This window comes from Rhinolophus sinicus, linkage group LG05 (assembly GCF_036562045.2).
Source record: "Rhinolophus sinicus isolate RSC01 linkage group LG05, ASM3656204v1, whole genome shotgun sequence".
NCBI classification, from domain to species: Eukaryota; Metazoa; Chordata; class Mammalia; order Chiroptera; family Rhinolophidae; genus Rhinolophus; species Rhinolophus sinicus.
This window is the reverse complement of record NC_133755.1, coordinates 115,436,856-115,462,654: the sequence shown is the minus strand read 5'-3', so window position 1 is coordinate 115,462,654 and position 25,799 is coordinate 115,436,856. Positions and strand designations below refer to the sequence as shown.

Below are 25,799 nucleotides of genomic sequence, written 5' to 3'. Positions count from 1 at the left end.
TGAGGGCTGCCAGGCGGAGAAGGTGCCGTTGGACCCGCTTCGGAGGCGCCTCGCGGTGCAAACGCCCCGGCAGAGCGTGCGCGGCGGCTCCTGTACGCAGCGCGCCCGGCGGAGACGCCTGCGCTGAACGCCGGGGGACGGCGACGCGGCGGAAGTGGGGGCGACGGGCCCGCTCTCCCCGACGGAGCGTGGTTCTCGCCGTTGCTGTCCCGGCCGCCGCCGCCTGCGCCCCTCCCCGCGGTGAGGAGCGGGCGCGGGGACTGGCCTGCACGGGCGGAGGGAGGGGGCGCGCGGTGGCGGCCTGCGCTGCGGTCGGGCCCATCCGGGGTCTCCCACCCTCCACCTGTCGAGGCTCTGCCCGCCGCGCACGGTTTGCTGTGTCCTGGCGCTCTGTCCCGGCGCGTCGGCCCGGACCCCGCTTCAGCAGGGGACAGGCGACCCCGGGACGGAGCGCAGGCCTGGCGAGCGCCCTCAGCACCCGCACCTCTTGACAGGTAGCAGGACTGAGCTGGAGCCAGGGCGAGCGCGGCGCCTTCTCCCTCGCCTTGCGTCATTTTAGGCATTTTGGTGCGAGGAAGGAGGAGACGTGTATAATGTATTGCTCCTTTGGGGGCTGTGGAGAGGACAAGTGTTTATTTATCTTGCTCCCTCAAGGTGAGTTTTGATTCGGTTTGCGTTTTGTCATCTACACCTTAACTCTCTTTTTGGTTGATGTCATGTTTCCTCTCCTTGATTCAACCCATTCTTCAGCTTCTTCAGGTTATTTCATAGCTATTACACAACCTAGGTTTACATCTGTGTATTTATAATTCTTGAAACAGTAGCTGTTGACTGTACCAGAAATGGATTTTTCTGAAAAGTGTTATCGCTAAGCTAACTGCTTTCCATGACTAATTTACTCAGGAGATGTTGTTCTGATGCTGATTCCTGAACTAAGTTCTGGGATTTGTATTTCTCTTGAATTTCCCGTAATTCCCAGGACTGGGGTACGCACATGGTAGACTTTCAATATTTCTCGACAATCTCTTTTTTATGCAGGGAGAAACCGGTATCCTCTTCTCATTCTTCTTGTGACCTGATCAACCCCCACCCCGCCCCCACCCACCCAAGCATGCCCTCATCCCCTCTCATGGACCTTGCACTGTCATCCTAAGTAGCAACTCCAGTTTCTCTCCATTATAGTCTAGCAAACGCCCTCTCTTCTGACACTCCTACAGCTCATCCTTAGTATCAGTCATAAATATCAAGGCTTGGGCATCTGCAGCCTGTCTTTCAGACTCTGCATGTCCATTTTTTGTGACTCATCCAAGTCTTTTCATTCTTTCCTGTGTTCCTTTCAGAAACAGCATGTTGTAATGCAAAGATGCCATTTTTAACAACCATATTATGAAAAATAGCAAACAGAAATAGCATCAAACATCTAGTCAGTATCTAAATGTCCAAATATCTTCTGCTCTGAATATTTTTCTTTAGTTTGTTTGAATCATGATCCAAGTAAGCTCCACACACTGTAATTGATTAACATATCTTAAGTAAGCCATACAGATCCCACCTGGACATCATCTCAGCCTTTGTACCACTTTTTATTGTTACTGGAGTAAATTACTGTTTTTTTAGGGCCTTTCTTCTAGACAGTGAAATGATGGACTGTCCACCCGTGATGTTCAGATTTAAGGTTGTGGAATTCTTCTGTATTTTTCATGACTTTAAAGTCCAGCGTTTTGGGTTGGAATCAGAAAGTAAAAAAGAGCATATAAATACAGGTCTCTTAAGTTATACTTTCATTCAGGGGGATCCTTGATGTACTTTATAAAACATAAATGCACTCTTACACTTGTATATGCAGTGGATTTGCTGAGAGAAGCTAGGTTAAAATCTTTACATTTCAGGGAAAGAGAAGGATGGGCTAAGCGCCAGGCCATTCTGTTATGTGCCTGCTTTCCTTTCGTATTAATCAGTTTTCCTCTTCCTCAATATACACTTTTCCCTCTTCTCATTTTATATTCTCTCTTTAGTCCCAACACTGGCCTTTCATGCTGTTACTCTTTATAGTTTTCTATCAGTGCTCTAATGCTGAAAGCTGGCTGACCACTCATCAAAGATACTGTCGAAGAGGTTTGGGATTAGGTAGAAGGTGGGCCCAGAGTTGACCTCTGTGGTCCTTCAGCTCTAGGACTGCATGTAAATTAAGAAACAATCTTGATGCTGAGAAAGAAGTTGAAAGGCAGAAAAGAAACCAGTCAGACTACTGTTGGTGAAGAGTCAGTTGATGGTGGCTTAAGAAATTATTGCACATTGATTTTCCACTACCTGTCTAAAACCACAAGTTCTTTTGATGGATGTACACACTGCAGCAATAATATAAACACCTACATTATACTGACCAACAAGTGCTATCTCAGTTACCAGACTGAGAATAGCCCAACTCAGCAAAAAAAGTCTATTTAATGTAATTAGGCTATTTCAATTTTTTATTCCCCCTGTGTGTGTTCAACACATAACACACAAACAATCTCAGTGCCAACTTCTAACCTTTTATTGTTTTAACACAGAAACTATGGATTAAATGGGTCTCAGGGGTTTCAATCCCCCTTAAGAAAGGATCCTCTATTCCTAGTGAAGCTTTTCTTGAAGTCTAAGATTTCTCTTTAACTAAGGTATTTTTTAACTACATATTTCAAGTGAGCTTTTATCTGGACTCACAAATGTAAGACACTTTTTAAATCAACCCAAGTTTTGTGGAAGAACTGGTGCTTGAATCAGGGGAAATAAGTTATGCTATCATTTATTTTAAGAAGAGTAGTTGTAGATAGGAAGAAACCTAATTACCTGGTAATGCTTCTAATAAGTTTTCAATCCAATACCAAAAAATAAAAATGAGTATTTTACTAAATTCGGCAGTAGCATTGGGAAAAAAACATCTTTTGTTTCATATGTGAATGTTGCTAAAGGAATTTATACATTAATGGTAAAAAAACATATTTTTCTTCTTTTTGCCTGATATACTACATAGAAAAGCATCTTGGAAAATGTCACTCTGGAGATTCCTTGAAATAGTGTACTGATGGTTTTGCAGCTCTGTATTTTACCAGCAGCTCTACCAGCACAGTGTTTCATCTCAGGCACCGCAATGATTCTGCTCAGAATCTTCAAGGAGAAAAAGGTTGTATTGTATTGTAACTCTATTTTTTGTTTTCTTTCGATATTAAAAAATTAGCTACTATCCTTCAGAGGAGATCTTTACATCATTTAAGATTATATTTTGGGATTGTGGGGGCAGAAAATAATGATTAATTAACTTAGTGGCTTTTGGCAAAAGGTATAAAATAACATGTACAAATTTTACTATTTATGTTGAAAAGTTAAGTCCAGGAATAGGAATCCCCTAACACAATGATATAATCATCCACAAAAAAAAAATCCAATAACAAAAAACTAATCCTCGATCAGTATGCATTCTCCTTTTGTAGTGGAAGCTCTATACTTATCTTCCCTCCTTGTCTTTTTCTTGGGGGGCAGGGGAGAGTGGCTCCATAAAGTGTAACTCTACATCTACTTATTGAAATTAGTATAGTACTTTTCAACAATATTTAAGTGATAAGAATACTTAAAAATGCCATTAGCTTTAATAACAAACAGGAACTCTTCTTAAAATCTCTTTAAAAACTAGGCTTTAGCAATGATGGGCAAATTGGGGCTCAAAACAATTGTGGAAATAAAGTCACTTAGTAACTTTAGATGACAAAGTGTAATTTCTGAACTATATTTACTTTTTAGCTTTATCATTTTAGGAATAGGTACAATGAAGATGAAGAAGAAATCTTTGCTTACTTTGCAGATATTGAGTTAGTAAAACATTTGCTGTATTAAAAATAATTTTGTATTTTATTTGGTTGACATTGATCTGAGTTAATTACACTTCACCCCTACTCCAACAATGAATGTAATAATCTTAGACTTTTCACGATTGAATTAGCATAAACTAAGAATAAGTTTCTTTTGATTCTATTTACTTACTTGGGCTAGAGTTGACTTATTTGAATAATTATACTAATTCTTTTTAAATGGAATTACAATAAATATGCCTGATTCAATAAAGTTTTTGTATGAGCTACAAATTCATTATTGCTATCAAATACAAATTTGATTTTCTAAAATAGATTTGAAAGTAAAATTAATGCTAATAGAAACAAATTCAATTTAAGCATCTGACAGTTAGATTTTTCTCTTTCTTAGCTTTTTATGAGCCAGGTACTGAGAAAAGAAATGTTTAAGACATTTGAGGAGTTCATAGACTTGTTGGGAGAGACAGAAAATAATTAGGAGGTGTAATGTGATCAGTGTAAAACTGATGTATGTATGAAATGTTGGCACTATTTACCTGTTTTTGACTCTTGACCCAAAACTTTGTAGACAGGAAGAAACAGAGGATAAGTGATAGAATCACTATATTAAAAAAAAAAAAAAAGACACACACAAACCCCACTGCCAATAGATGGTAAGTAACATAGTACTTAGAGGATTTGTTTTTTAAATTCAGGGATCACTAACTTTTTTCATGATCATTTAGATTAGCACTCTTTCCTGACACCTGGGCTTTTCATCTTTTAGTGTGGAAACTAATTTTAGTTTCTGATTCACTATCTCTTACTAATTGTACTGAGCATATGAAACCCTGATAAATCTTAAGCCCTGTGTAGCAAATAATGTTTTTTGCTTAGTCTTTTTGGTTTTTTCACTGTTACAATAGAACCAACTTACATTTGAAGTCCAAAGCCTGCATTTGTTCATTTTGAGGTAGGATTGGTGATCATCACACCCCCCATGGCTATCAGGGAGTAACTGTTAGTTGGGATGTCGAAGCCACACTCCTGCAGAGTGGCTGGAACAGAAATATCCTCCTGATAAACAAGCTATAGAAGAGTATTATTCTTTTAATACAATAGTATAAATGATCCCTCTTGAAAATGACTACCTCATCCTGAGAGCAGCATTTGACTTGGATTAGCCACTGTGAATTCTAGTCTTTTAACATAACTGAACTTGTTCAAGTAATTTAGGCCACATTAGATTTATGAGTAGAAGCTATTTGGCTGCAAATACAATATGCATTAAAAACAGTAAATGTTCATGTTATTTTAATTATACTGCAGTTGACCCTTGAACTGTGTGGGGGCTAGGGGTGCTGACTGCCACCACCACACAGTGAAAATATGCATATAGCTTTAGACACCTGCCAAACCTAGTTGTCTCTCAGTATCTGCTTGGGATTAGTTTCAGGACCCCTGAGGATGCTCAAGTCCCCTATATAAAAATGGCATAAATGAATGCATACAGTTGGCTCTCCGCATCTGCAGACTCCCAACCACTGACTGAAAACAGTATAGGTATTTACTGAAACAAAATTTGTGTTTAAGTGGACCCATCAGATTCAGACCCATGTTGTTCAAAGGTCAACTGTAATATATAGTGTTGTTTTTTTTTTTTCTGGGATGAATGATAAAACATTTGTCTCCCATATAATTTTATAATATAGATAGGATATATTAACTCCCACTTTTGATCTCATAATTCACGTTTTTATTTTTTTAGGCCAGTGAAAAGAATTCCTCACTATCATATTCTCATCACCAAGTCTGACAGAATTGGGATATCTTCAACCTACCCATATGTTCCTGAGGAGGACATAATAATTATGGGATATGAGGTATAGCATCTTAAGTTACAAATTATTTTTCCAGGTCGTATTTATTTACAATGAACTCAAATTATCTGTCAAATCAGAATACTGATAAAAAAGGTAAATTACTACTACAAAAAAATATAATTTTGCATCTAACTGAACAGAATCCTAAATTTTATCAATATCCAGAAGCCTTATTTTAACAGTATTTGCTTCTAAAAAGGAGCTTAGAATGTAGTGGGTCTGTTTCAAATATCCTAATTAGAAATTTCTTTCTTTTAGAAAACAGCAATTATAACTTGCTGCTGTCTGGAAAGGTTTTTTAAAAGGAGGTTCAGAAGAAAGGAATTTTGTCAGGATTAAGTTCAGGATAGGTTTCATCTAGCATGCTTTGTGGCACAGGTCCCCTAAGTAATGTATTGTGAGACTCCAGTGTATGCCATGTGACAGAAATTAAATTGCCATCAACTATCAACGAAATTTGATACACCCCTACTCTTAAGTACACAGGATATCATACATAAATCAGTCTAATCTTTAAATAATTTCTTTTTTTAGCTGTTTTATAGAATTGTAGGACTGTCTATTTTAGAGGATTTTTTTTTTATGCAACATCTTTAAAAGTTCCTGTAAATTTTAAGAAGTGTTTGCTAACAAAGTAAAATTTTAGGTATTTCATGCTAACTTGAAAACCTTCTTTACCAAATATGATGGAACCAAAAATGTAATGAAGCCAAGGCTAAGAAAAATCTACCCACCTGAATACATTTTTATTGATTATGAAAATTTTTTTTCTTGATGTACGGCCCCAGTAACACTTTTCTACCCAAATGGATAAATAAAAGCTAAGATATAATTTAACTTTTTTTCAAAATATTCAACATATCTTAAGCTAGTTTTCTGTAAATTATTTTTAATATTACTAAAAATTCATATTATGTTGGATTTGGAAAAGCCAACTTTTAATTCGGTTGACAATAATCAAAGAATGCAGTTCATATAATGGCTGCCATTTACTGAGCGCTATGTGCTAGGCATTATTTTCATGGTCTTAGTATTTATCAACTTTAATCTTTTAGTAGCATTGCAAAGTAAGTATTATTAGCTTCATTTCATTGGTGAGCAAAGAGAAACTTAAAGAGATTAAAGCGCCTTGCCAAGTTTATACACCGGTAAATTTACTCAGCAGATGTCTGAGAGCCTGCTCTGTGTTGGCTCTGGTACTATGCTGGGTCTGAGAATGAAGCTGTGAACATGAAGGACACATCTCCCTAAAGAAGCTTACATTCCAGTCGTCAGGTCTGGGTTTAAACATAGTGGTGTCAGATTCTAAAACTGTTCTTGGCTTCCACACTCCCTCCCGCCAAGGACACCTCAGAAAAGATGGATAAAATTGTTCCATTGCCAACTTAAGAAAGTAGGTGGGGATGGAAACTACAATACTGGAGTATGTTATAGGAAAGAAATATTGGTATATGAGTATCAAGATATATCAAAGGAAAAATCCTAGGACCTACCGTTTCCCCAAAAATAAGACCGAGCCGGATAATCAGCTCTAATGCAACTTTTGAAGCAAAAATTAATATAAGACCCGGTCTTATTTTACTATAAGACTGGGTCTTTAATATAATGTAATATAATGCAATATAATAAATTATATATAATATATGTAATATTACTATAAGTATAGTATAATATAGTACTGGGTCTAATATAATACCGGGTCGGTCTTATATTAATTTTTGCTCCAAAAGACGCATTGGAGCTGATTGTCCAGCTAGGTCTTATTTTCGGGGAAACACGGTTATTTGGTGGAGAATGGAAGGCCTATGCTGCTTAAGAGACTTGGCTTATGATCACCTGTAGATAATGTGTAATGCAATGGCAATGACATGTACTTACTGTTACATCTAAAATAGCCTTAAGGATAAGTATTATCTCAGTGTATTACCCCGCACTGTCCAACATGGTAGCCATTAGCTACTTATGGCTTTCTAGTACTTGAAATGTGGCTAATGCAACCAAGGAACTGAACATTAATTTTTATTTAAATTTTAATTTAAAAACATACTTGATACAGTTACTAGATCTTTTAAGCATGTTTGCAACCTGGGTGTGTAAATCTATTTTTTTCAACTAAATTTTAGGACACTTAAATATAAAGTATTTCTAATGAAAATCTAGCATCTGAATTGAGATGTGCTGTAATATAACATATACACTGGATTTTGAAGACTTAGTATAAAAAAGAATGTAAAGTATTCATTAATTTTTAAAATATTGATTACATGCTGAAATGATATTTTGGATACACTAGGTTAAATATTAAATAGTTTCAACTGTTTCTTTTTTTTCCTTTTACTTTTCTAAAATATGTCTAGTAGGAAATTTTAAATTTCCTATGTGGCTTCCATTATATTTGTGTTGGAGTGTGCTGGTATAATCAGAGAAGCTCTGATGAAGAGGGTCTGGTCCATATATTGTCTTTTATTTTTGGCATCAAAATATTGCCCTAGTATATCTCATTACCCTTTAATTAAAAGTTATGTATCGCTTTTCATTCTTTGTATTACTGTTAACAATCATGCTAATAACTGTGTCATTATTTCTTCCTATAGCAGAAATGTAAAAATTACTTATACATGCATCTATATGAATTCATTATACAAGTGTGCACATATCATATTTATTTCCAAAGAGTATTTCCTATAGTAAGTTTTAAAAAATAGAAAGTAAAGAGAAGTTTTCCGTGGGACTATATTCAAGGATTGACAGATTTTTGGGAGAAACACTTTATACACGATACAATATATATATATATATTCAGGACAAAAGCAAACATTATAAAAATATAAAAATGACAAAAAGATACAAACACAGTATATTTTGGTTGGGATTTCAGAGATGTTTCTTTTTTTTCTCTTTCCCCTTTACTTCAAAATTTACAAATACTTTTGAAGAAGCATGTATTGTTGCACTTTTTATTTTTTGTTGTACAGTTAATGAACTTAAGAGTCTGGATGCCTGGTGATCATCTGTTTGGCCTTCCCATTCTTTCGTTTCTTCTTCTTTGATTAATAACGGTTTTCCTAGAGTTTGGCCAACAAGGTTACAGACTTCTTGAGCTTTGCGCCGTGCATTCTCAACAGCAACAAGACAGGCTTGACGTCTTAGAAATTAAATGCAGAGATTATTAATATGACATTCAATGAACTGTAGCACTACGTAGTTTTGTTTAATTAATTGATATTTAGTTAAAGATGTGCTTAACTTACCGAAGATTCTCAATAGAACCTGGAGTATGATAGAATTGGGGTTGGCTGATGATAACAGAGCTATCTAGCTTTTCAACAAGAAAGTTACAAATATTTTGCATTTTTCCAAATTCAGTAAATGTAATGCAGACCTGTAAATGAAATGACACTTGAAATTGTTTTCATGCCTGATGAATTATTTCAAAATTTTCCCTAAATGCGAGTAAAAAAAGTAAAGCCTTATTACAGTGAGTTCATTTTATAGTATGTAACAGATATGAAATGCCTACTTGATACTTAAAGCTAAATTGTTTTGTTATTAAATTTACTTTTGCTTATGAATTTTATAATTTATTTGATATTAACTTGAATATTTTAAAATACATTTTAAACCAGTCAGGTATTTTATGAAAGAGAATTGGAGGGTTTCCCCTTCAACTTTATTATGTGGCTAAATTCTAACCCTGATAAATTTTTCATGACTCCTTAGTCAAACCTATCCATTAGCTTTCTTATTAGCAGTAATTACATCATACTTCAGTGCTGTCAGTGACATATGTTTCTTCTTCCAGTAGTTATTTTCAGATATACCGGGGGTGCCAAAAAAATGTATACACATGACTTGTATTCATCTTTTGTTATCAGTATATATTGTGTATTACAATTTTAATACAATTTTTTCTTTCTTAAAATGTGCATATATTTTTTTGGCACCTCTGTATATGTGGAACTTCATCTATTTCATTATGTCCTCTGTCTTTAAATATTTGGAGCAGTCCTTATATTCAGCAATACTTTAAAATTGTAATCTTAAAACTTTTTATGGGAGAAGACTAAACCTTTCTTCTAAGGAAACTACACAAGCTCAATGTGTAAAATAAAAAAGTAAAGGTACTAGAGAGTAGACTGGAGTAGCAAAGAGAAAGAGAGGGGTGAGGTAACCTCACAAGTCATCTTGTACAATGCAGAGCAGTTGCCTTAAATCGTAAATGTTACCCAGTGAAGACTAATGTTCTATCTGGTTTGAATACTAAGTAAGTAATGTATTTTATAATCAGTTTGTCAATTTCTGTTTTTAAAAAAAGCTCACTGGGATTTTGATTGGGATTGCAGTGGATCTATATATAGATTAAGGAAGAACTGATATCTTAATGATAATTGAGTCTTCCAAATAACAAACATGTTTCTCCGTTTATTTAGGTCTTGTTTAATTTTTCTTAGCAATGATTTATAGTTTCCAGTGTACAGGTCATTCACATTTTAAAAATCAGATTTATCCCTAGGTATTTTATATTTTTGCTGCTTATTAGTTCTTACAGCTTTTTTTTGTAGGTTCCATAAGATTTTCTACATAGGTGGTCATGTTGTGCATGAATAAAGACAATTTTACATCTTACTTCCCAGGCTGGATGCCTTTTATTTCACTATCGTGCCTGACTCCACTAGCTAGAAAACTTCAAGTACAATGTTCAATAGAAGTCATGAGAATAGATACATTTATTTTGTTCCTGATTTTAGCCACAAAGCCTAACCATCAGTGTTTACCATTAAATATGATGTTAGCTGTAGAATTTTCATAGGTTCCCTTTATAAGTTTGAGGAAGTTCCCTACTATTCCTAGTTTGCCAAGAATTTTTATTAGGAATGGATGTTGGATTTTTAGTAAATGTTTTTTCTGCATCTATTGAGATGATCACATGGTATTTCTTTTTTACTTTACTAATATGGTAAATCAGATAATCCAATTTTTGATGTTACACCAATATTTAATTCCTGGAATGAACCATAATTGGTCATTATGTATTACTTTTTTTATACTATATCACTGGATTTCATTTGCTAAAATTTTGTATATAATTTTTGCACATATTTACAATAGATATTGGTCTATAGTTCTCTTTGCTTGTAATTTTTTTTTTCCTGCCCCCAGGTAATGAGTTGGGGAGTATTCCCTCCTTTTTATTTTCTGGAAAAGTTTGTACAGAATTGGCATTATATCTCCCTTGCATTTATGCACTTTCTAATTTATCTTTTAATTTCTTCTTTGACCCATGGGTTAGTGAGAGGGATGTTATTTAAATTACAAATATTTGGGCGATTTTTCTGGGATGTTTCTGTTGGTTTCTAATTTATTTATACTGTGGTCAAAAATCTTAACTTTATATGGTTCAGATACTTTTAAATTTATCAAGACTTGTTTTATGACCCAGAATATAGTCTATCTTGGCAAATGTCCCATGTGTGCTTGAAAGGAATGTGTAGATTGCTGTAGTTGGAATGAGCAGATCAAATTGGTTGATAGTGTTATTCAAATCTTTTATATTTGTATTGATTTGCTGTCTGATTTCATAATTATGGAGAAAGTATTGAAAGCTCCAACTAAAATGGTAGACTTATTTCTTTTCAGTTCTATCATTTTTGCCTTAAGTATTTTGAAGCTTTGATATTAGACGGTATATATGTGTTTAGGATTGTTATATTCTCTTGATTGGCCCCTTTAACATTATAAAATCAACTTGTTTATCTGTGGTAATCTTCTTTACTTTGAAATCTACTTTGATACTATCATAGCCACCCCAGCTTTCTTTTGATTCATGTTAGCGTGGTATGCCTATCCATCCCATTTATTTTTAAAGTTAGGTTTATTAAAGTATAACTTACAGTAAAATATACCATTTTTAGTATATGTCCTATGAATTCTGACAGATGCATGAAGTTATGTAGCAGCCATTATGAGTCCCATCAATCTCCCCCAATTCCCTTGTGCTCCCCTGATCCCAGTCCCTGGAAGCCACAGATCTGTTTTTCTGTTTATTTAACTTAATTCTTTTAGAGCAGTGTTAGGCACACAGCAAAATGGAGAGGAAGGTACAGATGTTCCATGCAGCCCCTGCTTCCACACACGCATAGCCGCCCTCTTACCATAATCGCTATTCCCCACCAGAGTGGTACATTTGTTACAATATATGAACCTACAATGACACATCTTAATGACTCAAAGTCCTTAGTTTAAATTAGGGTTCACTCTTGGTGTTTTATATTAAATTCCTTGTGCTCCCTCTAGTCATATCCCTAACCCCTGGTAACCACTGATTCTTTTACTGTCTCTAGTTTTGCCTTTCCCAGAATGTCATGTAGTTAGAATCATGCAGTATGTAGCCTTTTCAGATTATGTCTTTAACTTACTAAAAGGCATTTTAGGTTCTTCCCTGTTTTCATGACTTCATTGCTCATTTCTATTTAGTGCTGAATAATACTCCATTTTCTGGATTTACCAGTTTATTTATTCATTCACCTACTAAAGGACATCTTGGTTGCTCACAAAATTTGGTAGTTATGAATACAGCTGCTATAAATGTCCATGTGCAGGTTTCTGTGTGAACATAAACTTTCACCTCCTTTGGGTAAGTACCAGTGAGCACAACTGCTGTATTATATGGTGGGAGTAAGTTTAGTTTTATATCAGAACCTTTGTCTTCCAAAGTGGTTGTACCATTTTGCATTCCTACTAGGAATGAATGAGAGTTCCTGATGTTACATATCCTTGCAACATTTGATGACGTCATTGTTCCAGATTTTGGTCATTCTAATGTGTAGTGGCATTTCATTGTTTTAAATTGTAGTTGCCTAATAAGATATGATGTGGAACATCTTTTTATACGTTTACTTGTCATCTATATATCTTCTTTAGTGAGATGTGTGTTCAGGTCTTTGGCTCATTTTTACGAATATATTGGGTTATTTTCTTATTGTTGAGTTTTAAGAGTTCTTTATATATTTTGGATAACAGTTTTTTAAAATAAATGTGTTTTGCAAATATTTTCTCCAAGTCTGCGGTTTGTCTTATCATCTCTTGACATTGTCCCCAAGCATACCACCACTCACCTACCCTTAAAGAAGTTGCTGAAATAATTTCTAACTTTCAGTATTCTAATCTTTAAAATAGGGAGAGGCAGCATGGTAGGTGGAAGGTTAAAGAAAAAATTTCTAAAGTGCCTTTCAGGATGAAAATTTCAGATATTAAATGAAAAGTAATGGTGTACCATGTAATCTTATTCTCTATATTTAACTCTCATTGAGAATATTGGTATATGTAAGACATTAGGTTTCTGTGTTCACTACATCCACAGCCATAATAAAGCCAGGTTTACACAGGTTAGCATACTTCTTCTTACACAGGTTAGTGTACTTTGTACCTTCTTACACAGGTTAGCATACTTTGTACCTCGTGACCCCACCATCCTGGTCTCTGCTGACTACTGATGCTGACCAAGGATAATCATGTATTGGACTGCGTGACATAAGACTTCTGATTACCAGGGAGCCCTATACAAAATATAACCAGATTCTCTCTTAAGAAATTTGAATACAAGACATTAAAAAGGTAAGTACAGCAGAAGGAAGAGGAGCAGAATTTAGCCAAGTCCTCATTTAGTCGTGTCTTAAAACAAAACAAGCAGCTCTAAGTCACTTTCTGTACCTGGAGGCTCAGTCCCGACAACGCAGTCTGAAAAACATTCCAGTTTTCTATGAAGCCAGGCTGTGTGTCTGCTGGGACTGTTCCTTTTCCTTCTTATCTCCTGGTGTACCCTCACAGTAAACCCCATTAGCTAGGTTAACATGAGCCTATCTATGTTCACTACAACCGGAAGTCCTAACAGGCAGTAACTACTGGAGCAGTGCTAGAACAACTCCCAGCTTTTGACCTAAATATGCAGTTTTACCAAACTGCTCTTCACCCTGTTTTGAAAGGTAGTTTTTGGTTCCCACAAGTACAAAATAACTTTTGCCAAATGAATCCCTAAAATTATCATGAGTAATTTTTAAATTCCTTGAGGTAGTTAAATTTTAAGTGGAGAAATTAATAAACTGCTAGCGTAATTATTGGGGCAACAGTGGATTATGGATTCTAATACCCATTCTAATTCTTTGTAATATGATCTTTGAGGGTCTGAAAGTAAGCGATCTGAGCCGAAGGTTACACCCTTAAAATTAGAGAAATAATGGTATCTGCTTTAAGATATGACTAGGTGATTTCTTGAGGTATTTTCTACCTATAAAGACAAAGATTCTCTGACTAGATAAAGATTCTACTCTAACTCCATTTTTGTTTGTTTCCTGTGGCAAGGTGGCAGCATGAACCAAGCACATACCCCAAGATGTTCAGAATCAGAAACAGATAGCAGTCCTGTAACCCAACCATAACCAAAACACTGATTTCATAAAATCCTGATTATAACATCTTTAAAGATAAGTGAAAAGTATAGGCAATTGTAGGAACTAAATGTTATCATTAATTGTACAAAAACTATTTTGTTTTTAATTTGTGCAAAAGTTGAGTAGTTTTTATTTCTAAATAAATCTGAATTTACTATAACATTGCATTGTGAAACAAAAGAATGAACAATGTTTCAATCCTTTATGTTATGACTTTTTCAATTTGCTTTTATATCTAAGAAGAAATTTCTCTCCTGTAGTGTTTCCTGCTCACTATGTAATGATAACAATTAAAAATTTATTCAGGTGGCAATTAACTGCTATTTCCCCTTTGCTATTTTTATTCCATTTCAAATCAATTTCTCTTAAATAAATCTCATTAACTTTATTTTAAAGCTCACACAGATATGTAACACCAAAAATGATTTTGAGAAAAATGTATTTTATCAATACCATGAGAAGCATTTTTCTTGTACATTTCAGTTCAAGAATAAAAGTAAATGCAAATTGTCCCCACAAAGTCATGCTGTTTCCAATTATTTGTTAAGATAAGTACATACCTCTGCTTCCATGTGATAAGCATTTTCCACTCTTCTAAAATCCTTTGTCACAGTTACATTTTCTGCCTGAAACAAAGTACAGGGGTATAATTACTAATGTTTGGCTACTAAATGGATTTTACTCTAAAACATAAAGTAGAAATCTGAACTTATTAAAAGCAGAATGACAAAATATGCAGAAAGAACTGGTTTGCCTGATGTTTTAGAAGTTTCCTAAAAGTAATATGAAATAAATTCAGAAGCCTACAAATAGTTGCTCAAAATTTCAACATAAATGTCACTCCATTTGTAGTAATTTTTACATTAGTTTGTACAAAAAGTATGAACTTAGCGTGATAGATATGTATATATATATACATATATATATGTGTGTGCAATTGTTTGTACATAAAACATTCTGAATGTTATAGGAGTGTTGGAGTTTTTAAAATGTTTAATTTATAAATAATACAAATTTACTGAATACTAATATAGTATGCAATGTTAGGCAAGTTATTCTTGCTTTTTTGAGCCTTAGTTTTTGCATTTATAAAATTCTATGCATGTACACTGCATAGAATTGTGTGTGCAATTGTTTGTACATAAAACATTCTGAATGTTACAGGAGTGTTGGAGTTTTTAAAATGTTTAATTTATAAATAATACAAATTTACTGAATACTAATATAGTATGCAATGTTAGGCAAGTTATTCTTGCTTTTTTGAGCCTTAGTTTTTGCATTTATAAAATTCTATGCATGTACACTGCATAGAATTGTTTTGAGGATTTAATAACAAGTTTTATATAAGGTGCTTGACACAGAGAAGGCACTCAGCAAATACAGATGCTATGCTATTATGATATAAAAGTTTCCTTAAAACTAGACCCAGACCAGTTCGTTTTTAGAAAATATGAGTACTTTCTGAATTTCTGGGTAAATATAGGGTACACAAGTCTGATAAAAATGTTAACTACCTTATTCATTTTTCAAAAGGGTTTTAAAATTTAGTGAAATGAATTCTTCACCCACTCTCATGGGGACAGGCAGAACTTCTATTTTACAAAAGTTTTGCATCCTTCAAAATATATGCAAATAAATATAAAGATTATTATGCCCAGTAATGATTTGATTATAATTTATTTTGTAGGGGATTTAGCTGCATATGAATTTTAACATATAAAGTAATTTCAAGCAGTTTATATTATCCAGAAAAATTCTAAAAAGCTATAACGTGAAAATTTTAACTGAAGTTTATAGCTCTGATGTTTGTCACCCCCATGAAAATATGAATGCATTTTTATGATAAAGGTAATAACTGCTCATTGCAGAAAATTCAGAACACAGATAAATATAAAACAGTACTGTATATATTGCTTGTAATCAGCTTTATTTGCTTGATTAATATGAAACTTTTCTGTCATTTAATATTCTTTTATGATATGTAAATATATCTTCTGTTCTTTCAGATGTGCCTTTTTTCATTTTTATTTTTAAAGGCAGTTTGAGTTAGGTTTTTGCACACACAGTAAGGGAAAGACAGACTTCAGGAAATTATTTCAGTACAGCGACTTACCCATTTAGGAGATAACAAAACCTTTTTCCTTATATCAAAATAAATTCCAATCACTGCAAAGATATAATGTATTATAAAGAGTCCCTAAAGATTCCAGGAGAATGGTTATATAGCTTTAGGATTGGGAAGGACCCAATAAGAATTACAACAAAGGCAAAAAACATATAGAAGAGATTAATGAACTTGACTAAGTAAATCTTTAATATTTTGAATGTTCAATACTGTAAACAAAGTTATATGGCAAATATGATATTGGGAAAAATTTGCAATTTATGAGAGAAATGGCGTTGATAATCTTAATTTTTATAGTTCCCATAAATTAATAGAGTAGAAAAAAGGGAAAGTATTATGAACTGGCAGTTTACATGAAAAATGTTTAACCTCAAATGTTAAAAAAAAAAAGGTACAAAGAAAAAACAGTAACAGTTTTTTGACTACTGAATTTGCAAAGTTAAAGAAGAAAATGTGCATTGTGTCAAGAATATATTTCTAGTGAAGACATAAACTTATCTTCCTAGAGTATGATTTTTCATAAGCCTTAAAATATGAATAAGCCAGAAATCAATGCCCAAAGAACATTATTAAGAACATGTATAAATACCTAGCAACAAGGATATTCATTTTATCACCACTATTAGCAATGAAAAACTAAAGTCAACTCATATATATGTTCAGACTGCTCCTGCTCCTCCCTATCTTAATTTGGGTGCACCCAGAAACAGACTCTTGTGACAAGGATTTGAGTATAAGCAGTTACTTTTTAAGACAATCCCAAGAACCTCCATAGAGGAGTGAGAAATGAAACAGAGAAGGAAAGCAAGGCAGTAAAGGGTGTATTGTCAAGTAGTCACCACTGTGGGCAACAGGAACTTACTCTTGAAGATAGGCTCTGGGAACCGGGGTAGAACACATGCCTCAAGGTTATCCCAGCCTGAGGAATCTGGGGCCTCTTTCCATTACTGCCCTCAGCTGTTAGTTGAAAGCTGCCAGAACTGGGGAAGGGACCATTATTAGGTTGGTGCAAAAGTAATTGCGGTTTTTGCAATTATTTTTAACCTTTTAAACGGCAATTACTTTTGCACCAACCTAGTAATTCTCTGGCACTACTGACTGGCCCAATTGTAAGCAGTGTGAATTCTTGCAGCCAGGGAAAGCTGGCAGAAAGTTCACAAGTGTTGGCAGAGGGAACTGCATGCACACAAATGTGAAGTGGAAAGGGATACAAGTGTGGGCTATCAATAGCACTTTCTATATCCTCTACCTAAAAACTCAATCGCTGCCAAGAAAATAAAGCAGCAACATACTATCATGGTTAAGAATATGGACTTTGAGGTCAATTTTTTTTTAAGGTGTTGTATTTTATTATTATTATTTTAAGGAGGGTGCAGCTCACAGTGGCCCATGCAGGGATTGAACCGGCATCCTTGGTGTTATCAACACCACACTCCAAACAAATGAGCTAACCGGCCACCCCGAAGTCAAATTTCTTGACTGGAGACTATACTACTTCCTAGCTGTGTGACCATGGGCAAGCTACCTGCCAATAATCACTCCGGTCCTGAGCATTCTTATCTGCAAAACAGCAACCAAACTACCAGTCTCTTGTGGTAGAAGTGAGTATCATTTATAAAAGGTCAAGCAATAGTAAGCAGTTATTTTCAATCATACCCAAACTCCTCAGTATGGCACACAAGGCTTCCTCCATGTTCTGCCTACAGCTTTCTTCTTCAGGCGTATCTCTCTGATTCCCCTCCATTTTTTTGCAAGTCCTCCTGTGTCCTAGCCATAGTGAACTGCGTATAGTGCTCTGAATACATAGTTGCTGCATTCTAGTGTCAAACTGGAATGCTTTCCCTTCAGCCCCTGTTTAAGATTTGACACAAGTGTCACTTCCATTATGAACTCTTTCTGGAATTCCTCAAGTAAAATGAACATTACTTTTTTTCTTACCCTACTATATTGTATCATGTACATACTTTCATCCAACACTTACTATATATTAGTCTATTCCTAACATAAGACTCCTTCAGTACAGTGCCTAAATTTTACTCATTCTCTATTTCTGGTGCCTAGCAACATGCTTGAGGCATCCATTACACATTTATCAAAAAAAATACAATTATGAGTAAGCAAATATTGGAGCTTAGAGCCTATGGGAGGAACATACAAACCAGAAAACAGAATAATTACATATCATGTTAAGTGCAATTTAAAAATGAACAGTGATAGGGAATGCTTAACAAATGTTTGATGGTTGGATGAGTAAATGCTGCTTAGAACTTTAAAACCTTTTCCATGAAAGCAACACTGAAAATGACAGTTATGCCTTCACATGTGAAACTATATGATTATAAAACTATATCTGACCTATAATATAGTTGAACTAACAGTTTATTCATTTAGTGCTTCATTTATTATTTTTCTTTTAATTCACAAACCATTTTCTGAGTATATACTATGTGACATGTATGAAGCATAAGCCATGAATGCAAGGCAAATGAGATAAAAAGGTCTCTGCTCTGGAGAGGTTTAGGATATGGAAGAGAGACAAGTAAAGCAACAACTATAATACAGAGTGATAAGTTTTATTACAAGTGGGGAGTGGCGTGTGGCATGACAGGGACTAGTGTTAGATTAGGAAAGGAATGCCACGGAGGTGAACTTGGGCTGGTTTTTAAAGGGAAAAAATGGGAGTAAGTCAGGTGAGAAAGACGAAATGAATAGTGTTTGGTTCCATCTTTAAAGCAAAAGAGTTTGGAACATGAGCCTATTAAGCAGGAGAGTGATGTTTATAAATCAAGATTCCAAAGTTTAAAATGAATATTTTGTGAAGACCCATTATAATTCTTCCTGCAAAGTAATATAAATGATATTTTGGCATTATCTGCTGAACAGATTATCTACACGATTGCTTTCCTGCATTAGCAGCGATAACTGGGAGATCACTGACCTCTGTATGTATTGCCTGGAACACTGAATTTTAATGTAATCTTAACTGTAACCTGGACATAGTAATTTATTTTGTTTTACATATCAGACATTACAGCCATGTGAACGTAGAATACATTTTATGTAAATAACTTAAGAACTGTTAATATTCAAACAAGACTAGTAGTATTTTTTTTTTGAGGAAATATTTTTCTGCAAATTAAACATAGTAAACTCACTTTATTAATATTATTCTAATTATCATTTGAATTCTTCTAAACAGTAAAATCATTTAGAGACATCTTTTCTAAATGCCTTTTTAAATGACTCTATTTGTAAATGCAGTACAAATATATTTTCTTAAAATAATAAAGACTTGCTTTTGGGGCTGTGTCATTTCTAACAAACTGGAAGCATTTTTAAAACTCAGTGTTATCCTGGATAAATCACAACTCTGACCTTTAGAGTCCTACTCTGTAAAATGAAGGAATTGAGATAGATGACCCATTCTGTGGTTTCTAATTTTATTTCACTCTAATTATCTGAAGCCTGGCATAATTGGCAGCAACCTAGATTTTGGTTACAGGAATGCAGGAGTTCAAATACCACCCTGGCTGAAGTTCAGATCATTATTAACGTCTTTAAATTTGGAAAATGGGGATATTAAAATCTGCCTGATAGGGATGTTGTACAGATTAAATAAGGCTTGTTCATTTTTTTCTTCTTTCCTTAGAAGTAGACTTAAGGTAAGATTTATTTAGTGATTTGTTTCACGTACATTTCTGGTAAGTAGCGGTATTTAATATATGTGGCATCTACAATATACTGGCTTAATTTCTTTTTAATTTAAAAAATAGAGAAAAAATTTAAGAGTCTTTATAAAAAGAAAATGGATATGATTCCCCCCTCCACCCCACCCACCATAACTCTGCAAAAAATACTGAGGAACCACTCCATGCAAAGCTTTACATGGTTGAGAGGAAGCAGGCCATGCTTTTCACTCGCCAATTCCATGGTGCAGAAAAACAACACGATTAGTGTCTAGCACACTTCTTAGAGAAGCATTTACATGTAATGTTTAAAATTTAAGTTTATCATTTCAAGGTTAAAAATAAAATTATTGCAGCAAATATTACCCTATAAAACCCAACTCAATTTGTATTTTCTTATTTTACAAGTCACTGCGACCAATTAATTACTTTCATCGTAAAGATTAACTCTGGCAGGTAATGGTGCCGGGAATACCGATGAGACAAAGGTGTCCCACGCCTCCACCCTGCGCCAGGGGCCGTCGGCACGGAACCTCGGCGGTGCGGCTGGAGGCTCCTCCCCGGCAGGGCTCTCACCTGCAGACCCTGCAGCTGAAGGCTCTGCGTGATGTAGTCCAGGCGGCGGCAAACGCTCTTCTTGACCTCGGCCGCCGCCTCCTTGGTGCTGTTGATGCGCACCGTTACCTGCGCCCTGTCGGGGCTCACAGACACCTCCGCGGTGCCACTTACGTGCACCTCCCGGGTTGCATTTTGGGCCTGTGCTGCGGGGAGGGGACGGCGGAAGCCGGGCAGCGTATCGCCGCCCGAGACGAGACTGTTCTCCTGGCCCCGGCCAGCCCATGGAACCAGTTCCACGAACACGCGAGACTGAGGGGCCTGTTGCAACGACATGGTGATGGCAGTTGGGTTTCCACAGCAACTCGGAGCCCACGGTGGCTGAAGGGGCCCGCGCGCCCCAGGGCTTTTTTGTGCCCGGCGCAAAGGATGCCGGGAAGGGTTTGGAAGTCCCGGAGCTTGTGGAGGAGAACAGTCTGCACTTTGAGGGGAGTTTTGCCACAGCAACTTTGCAAGGTGCTGGGTGAGAGGGTCGTTATAGTTGTTAACGGCTTTACCTCACAGCCTTAAAAAATCTTAGTAAGCTTTCTCTGCGGCATCCCGTACAGTGAGCTCCGCCTTTCCATGTCCACCCTCCTCGTTGCTCCGGCGCCTGGAGTCCTCCTAAGAAGAGTTTCCTGAGGCCAGGTGGGGCAGAGTGGGATTGCTTTTAAATTTTTCCAAAGATAGTCTGATTTTCTTCAGCATTGTTTTCTCTGGCTTTAGCGAGGAGGAGGGAAAAGGAGAGAGAAGAGAGGAAATCATACATTCAGAGGAAAAAAGATGAGCTAGAGGAAGAGTCCAGATGCAATTCCAACCTCTGTTTCTGGAATTTTCTTTGGTGTGTTTCCATTCCTGCCCTGGAATTCTGTAAAATATTTCTATATGCTTATCATAAAAGCTTCTCCCCCTTTTTTGCATTAGTAGCTTGACTGAATTTTATGTTATCTTAAAATTAAGAATATTGACTGAAAATAGTGGAAAATAGAAGGAGAATTCAAAGCTGTCTTGCATAGCTTTCAGCCTTAAGGAATTTATAGAGCCTCACACAAAGTGGATCATTAGGTGCATAGCTCAAAGCTTCACCTTTGAAAAAATTCTGCTCTTCATGGTCATTGAAGGGTACCTTGAGTGATGCTGTCATGCGGCTGCTTTCCATTTCCGACTGGTACCTGCTTATCGAGCCAACCCACCCATGAATCTATCCATAAAAGCTCAGGCTTTTTCCTTGTCCTTTAGCTGTTCATACAAGACCCCTGTATAACCATTGGTGTGAGCTGAGAATGGTGTTCTGATGCAATCCTGGTGGGTGGCATGGAAGTCTGGATTACCTGCTCATGCAGTTTGCTTATGCCCTCTAATCTTGCTAGGTGTCCCAGATGTACTATTTTCATGTTTTGATATGGATTTCTTTTGGGCTGCTGTTCTATAATAGGACCCAGCTTATACTAGACAATTTTGAACGAGAGAGAGAGAGAGAGAGAGAGAGAGAGAGAGAATGGAACAATACATTCTGAATGCTGAGGGAGAAAAATGAATTAACCTGGAAGGAGGTATTAAACTGTCTCTTAAGAATGAGAGGAAAATGGAGATATTTTCAGACATACAAAGACTTAAGGGCGTTTGCTACCTATAGACTCTCACTGAAATATTATAGAATATGCCTCTGTAATATTAGTAAGTCCAATAGGAAGACATGGTATAGAAGAAACAACAGTAATTGCAGAAGTTGATAACATATGTCTAGAAATTTAACTTAATTAATTTGAAATGATTTCGTATTTCTGTGGGAATGGTTAAACAAAAACTGAAACTAAAAGAGCTCTCAACAATTTTAACAAAGGAGGAGGAAAGACATTCATTACAGTTGGCTAAAGAATCTTAAGGTCCTGGACGTGTTAAAAAAGAAGCTAGAAATACTGAATTGCATTAAACTTTGTTGTAACACTTTGTAGTGATTTACCTATGGAAAATATATTAGTAAATGAAGAAATCAGTGGTAGAAAAGAAGGCTCAAGGAGGTTGGGGGGAGATTAAGATAACACAATGTTGTGGAACCATAAAATATTTAGAAGATTATTAGTGACTCAAAGTATTGTTTCACTGGAAACTGGATGACAGAGAGTTAAGAAATGAGTGTGTGACTAGAAAAAAGAAAGAGGTAGTTGTTAATATTGTTTGAAGTCAGGTTGTTGTTGTTGTTTGAAAAAGTAATTGGATTCAGGCTTTCCAGAAATGGAGATAAGAAACTGCCTTATCTCACAAATACCCCAAACACTTGAAATAGCTCTCCTTCTTGTATTTCCAGGTTTGTTTTTTGCTTTGTTACAGGTTGCAGATGTTTATCTTCTGGTACCTTAAATGGTACAGGTAGAACAGGATAGTGGGCATAAGGCGTGTTGTGTCCATGGTGACTTCTTCCAGTCAAGTGTATTTACTTGTTTCCCCTGGCCACCTTACACAGAATTCTGGAGTCCAATGATTATGTCTTCACCTTGAAACTTATAAACTAGTCCAGAAAGTATTCTCCAGTCCATCTCTACTCTCAGAGGGAAAATAAATGTGAGACTGCCTCCTCACTGTATCATCTTTGTATTAGGCAGGGCTGTCCTGTATTTTGCTGCTGGATTGGAAACCACCTGATTCTGAGTACATACTTTACTGACCTCTTGGACACTTCGATTTTCCAGGTAAGCTTTAGGTTTAAATCTTTTTTCACTTTACTCATTTTCTCCCTAATCCATTTCACATCACTGGTTTTCTTTGACATTATCTGGTTTATTATTATTGGTTTTCACATGTTTTGGAAGCATAATGTAATGACTTACATTTTAATTAGGCAAAACACTGGATGTCTCTGTTAATTAGGGTAGAAGTAATATTTTGTAAATGAAACTACTATAGTAATAGTCATAATTATTCGTTGTAATTATATCTTAACTGATTTACACAATTTGTATCCATGAGAGTAAAAATTTTTGACAGCTTGTTTATAAATTTAGGCTGTTAAACTCTCATGTCCACAAAGACTGCTGCTTCTTGATATTAATTCCCTTTGAAAACAGTGGAGTAGAGATAGCTTTGACAATAGCTTTTTTAACCTTCAAAAATTATTTAATTTCACACACCCAAATGATGGATTAGGCAGACACCAGAATCCAGCTGAGGCAGATTCTGCTCTGTAGGATCAGCCTCTGCACAACTCTTCCACTGTAGTCAAAGCCAGTCCTCACAACCAGTGAGCCCAAGGGTCAGTCCCTCCCATTGATGTGCAATTATTAATCAAGGCTTGACTGTAAGAGGAGGGCACACACAACCCACACAAGGGACACACCTGGAGTGCGTGGCTCAGGTGACCAGAAAGACTGTCCCACTGAACCCCACAGCACACCTACTACATAAGGCCACACAACTAAGACCAGAAGACATAGTAGCCCTACCTAATACATAGAAACAAACACAAGGAGGCAGCCAAAATGGGTAGACAAAGAACATGTCCCAAATAAAAGAATAGAACAAAGTTCCAGAAAAAGAACTAAATGAAATGGAGATAAGCAATCTACCAGACACAGAGTTCCAAACACTGGTTTTAAGGACGCTCAATGATCTCAGGGAGAGCTTCAGCAGGAAGATAGGAAGCATAAAAATGTAGATGGAAAACATGAAAAAGAACCAGTTAGAAATAAAGGATACAATAATGAAAATGAAGAATATATTACAAGGAATTAACAGTAGATTAGATGAAGCAGAGGATCCAACCAGCAATGTAGAAGATGAGGTACCAGAAAACACCCAACCAGAATAGCAAAAAGAAAAAAGAATCCAAAAAAATTGAGGAGAGTTCAAGGGACCTCTGGGACAATATCAAATGTAGCAACATTTACATTGTAGGGTTACCAGAAGGAGAAGAGACACAGCAAGGAACTGAAAATATATTTGAAGAAATAATGACAGAAAACTTCCGAACTTGGTGAAGGAAGTAGACATACAAACTCAGGAAGCACAGAGTCCCAAACAAGATGAACCCAAAGAGGCTCACACTAAGACACATCATAATTAAAATGCCAAAGGTTAAAGACAAAGAGAGAATCTTAAAAGCAGCAAGAGAAAAGTAGTTAGTTACCTACAAGGGAGCCCCCATAAGACTGTCATCTGATTTCTCAACAGAAACTTTGCAGGCCAGAAGGGATTGGCAGGAAATATTCCAAGTGATGAAAAGCAACGACCTACAACCAAGATTACTCTACCCAGGAAAGCTACCATTTAGAATTGAAGGACGGATAAGGAGCTTCCCAGACAAGAAAAAGCTGAAGGAGTTCATCACCACTAACCCAGTATTAGAAGGAATCTTAGAAGGACTTCTTTAAGATGGGAGGGGATTAAGGATGGGTGAAAGGGGAAGGGATAAAGAAATGCAAATTGGTTTTTAGATAGTAGTCATGGGGATGTAGGGTATAGCATAAAGAATATAGTCAATGATATGTAATAACTAGGTATGGTGCCAAATGTATCAGGGTGATAGATGGGAATGAAGCTGGGGGCAGGGTGAAAAAGGTTAAGGTATTAAATACAAATTGGTGGTTAATACAGTATGGGGAATATAATCAACAATGTTGTAAAAATCATGTAAGGTGCCAGATGGGCACTGGACTTATCAGGGGGATCACGTCATAGACTGTGTAGATGCCTGACCAATGTGCTATATACCTGAAGCTGAAGGAGAATAATACTGAATGTCAACTATAACTAAATATATATGTATCGGGTTGGTGCAAAAGTAATTGCAATTTTTGCAATTCAAAATAATTGCAAAAATTACAATTAGTTTTGCAGCAACCTAATACATATAGTCACGGGATGTGGAGTACAACATAGTGAAGATAGTCAATGATATTGTAACAGCTATATAAGATGTCAGAGGGGTAGTAGATAGGGGGAGTGGGTTATCACTTTATGAGGGATTTTAATGTCTAACTATTACATTGCTCTGTATACCTGAAACTAATAAAGTAATAAAATTAAATTTAAAAAATTATTTAATTTCAAATTCAAGTACTAACCTAGTTAGTAGGACATTGCAAATACATACATGACTTAGGAAGGCAATCTTATTCAATTTATTGAGTTTATGCAGAAGAAATGGTCAAATTCATACCGTGACATGTTGGTGAAATTCTCACAAATAAGAGAGGGCTACTTACATAATTTGTTTCTCTTCTCACAAATACTTTATTCACTAT

The 25,799-nt window shown here is 35.9% G+C and overlaps 1 protein-coding gene and 1 long non-coding RNA gene across 6 annotated transcripts; one reads left to right on the top strand and one right to left on the bottom strand.

The window, feature by feature from the left end:
- The first annotated feature begins 97 nt into the window (after positions 1-97).
- On the top strand, positions 98-25,594 carry LOC109446301 (uncharacterized). Of its 5 annotated transcripts, none has more exons than XR_002137192.2 (6): positions 98-240; positions 495-654; positions 3,014-3,163; positions 5,593-5,707; positions 23,159-23,249; positions 24,727-25,594. It is a non-coding gene; the product is annotated as an uncharacterized LOC109446301 (long non-coding RNA). The 5 variants fall into 5 exon arrangements; XR_002137193.2 differs by adding an exon at positions 21,286-21,400 and having other exon boundaries at positions 98-654; XR_012496648.1 differs by adding an exon at positions 4,414-4,498 and having other exon boundaries at positions 98-654.
- On the bottom strand, positions 8,151-21,153 carry IRAK1BP1 (interleukin 1 receptor associated kinase 1 binding protein 1). The gene is made up of 4 exons (XM_019729583.2): positions 20,542-21,153; positions 14,715-14,780; positions 8,959-9,089; positions 8,151-8,852 (listed from the first exon to the last, which is right to left on the bottom strand). The coding sequence occupies exons 1-4, from the start codon at positions 20,854-20,856 to the stop codon at positions 8,582-8,584; spliced, it is 783 nt and encodes a 260-aa protein (XP_019585142.1). The 5' UTR covers positions 20,857-21,153; the 3' UTR covers positions 8,151-8,581.
- Positions 25,595-25,799: the final 205 nt, after the last annotated feature.

Coding starts and splice junctions, on each gene's coding strand:
- IRAK1BP1 (XM_019729583.2), bottom strand. CDS start 20,856: ATGTCGTTGCAACAGGCCCCTCAGTCTCGCGTGTTCGTGGAACTGGTT. Junction 14,781..20,541: donor TTCAGCTGCAGGGTCTGCAG/GTGAGAGCCCTG, acceptor ACTTTGTTTCAG/GCAGAAAATGTAACTGTGAC. Junction 8,853..8,958: donor GGTTCTATTGAGAATCTTCG/GTAAGTTAAGCA, acceptor TTAATTTCTAAG/ACGTCAAGCCTGTCTTGTTG.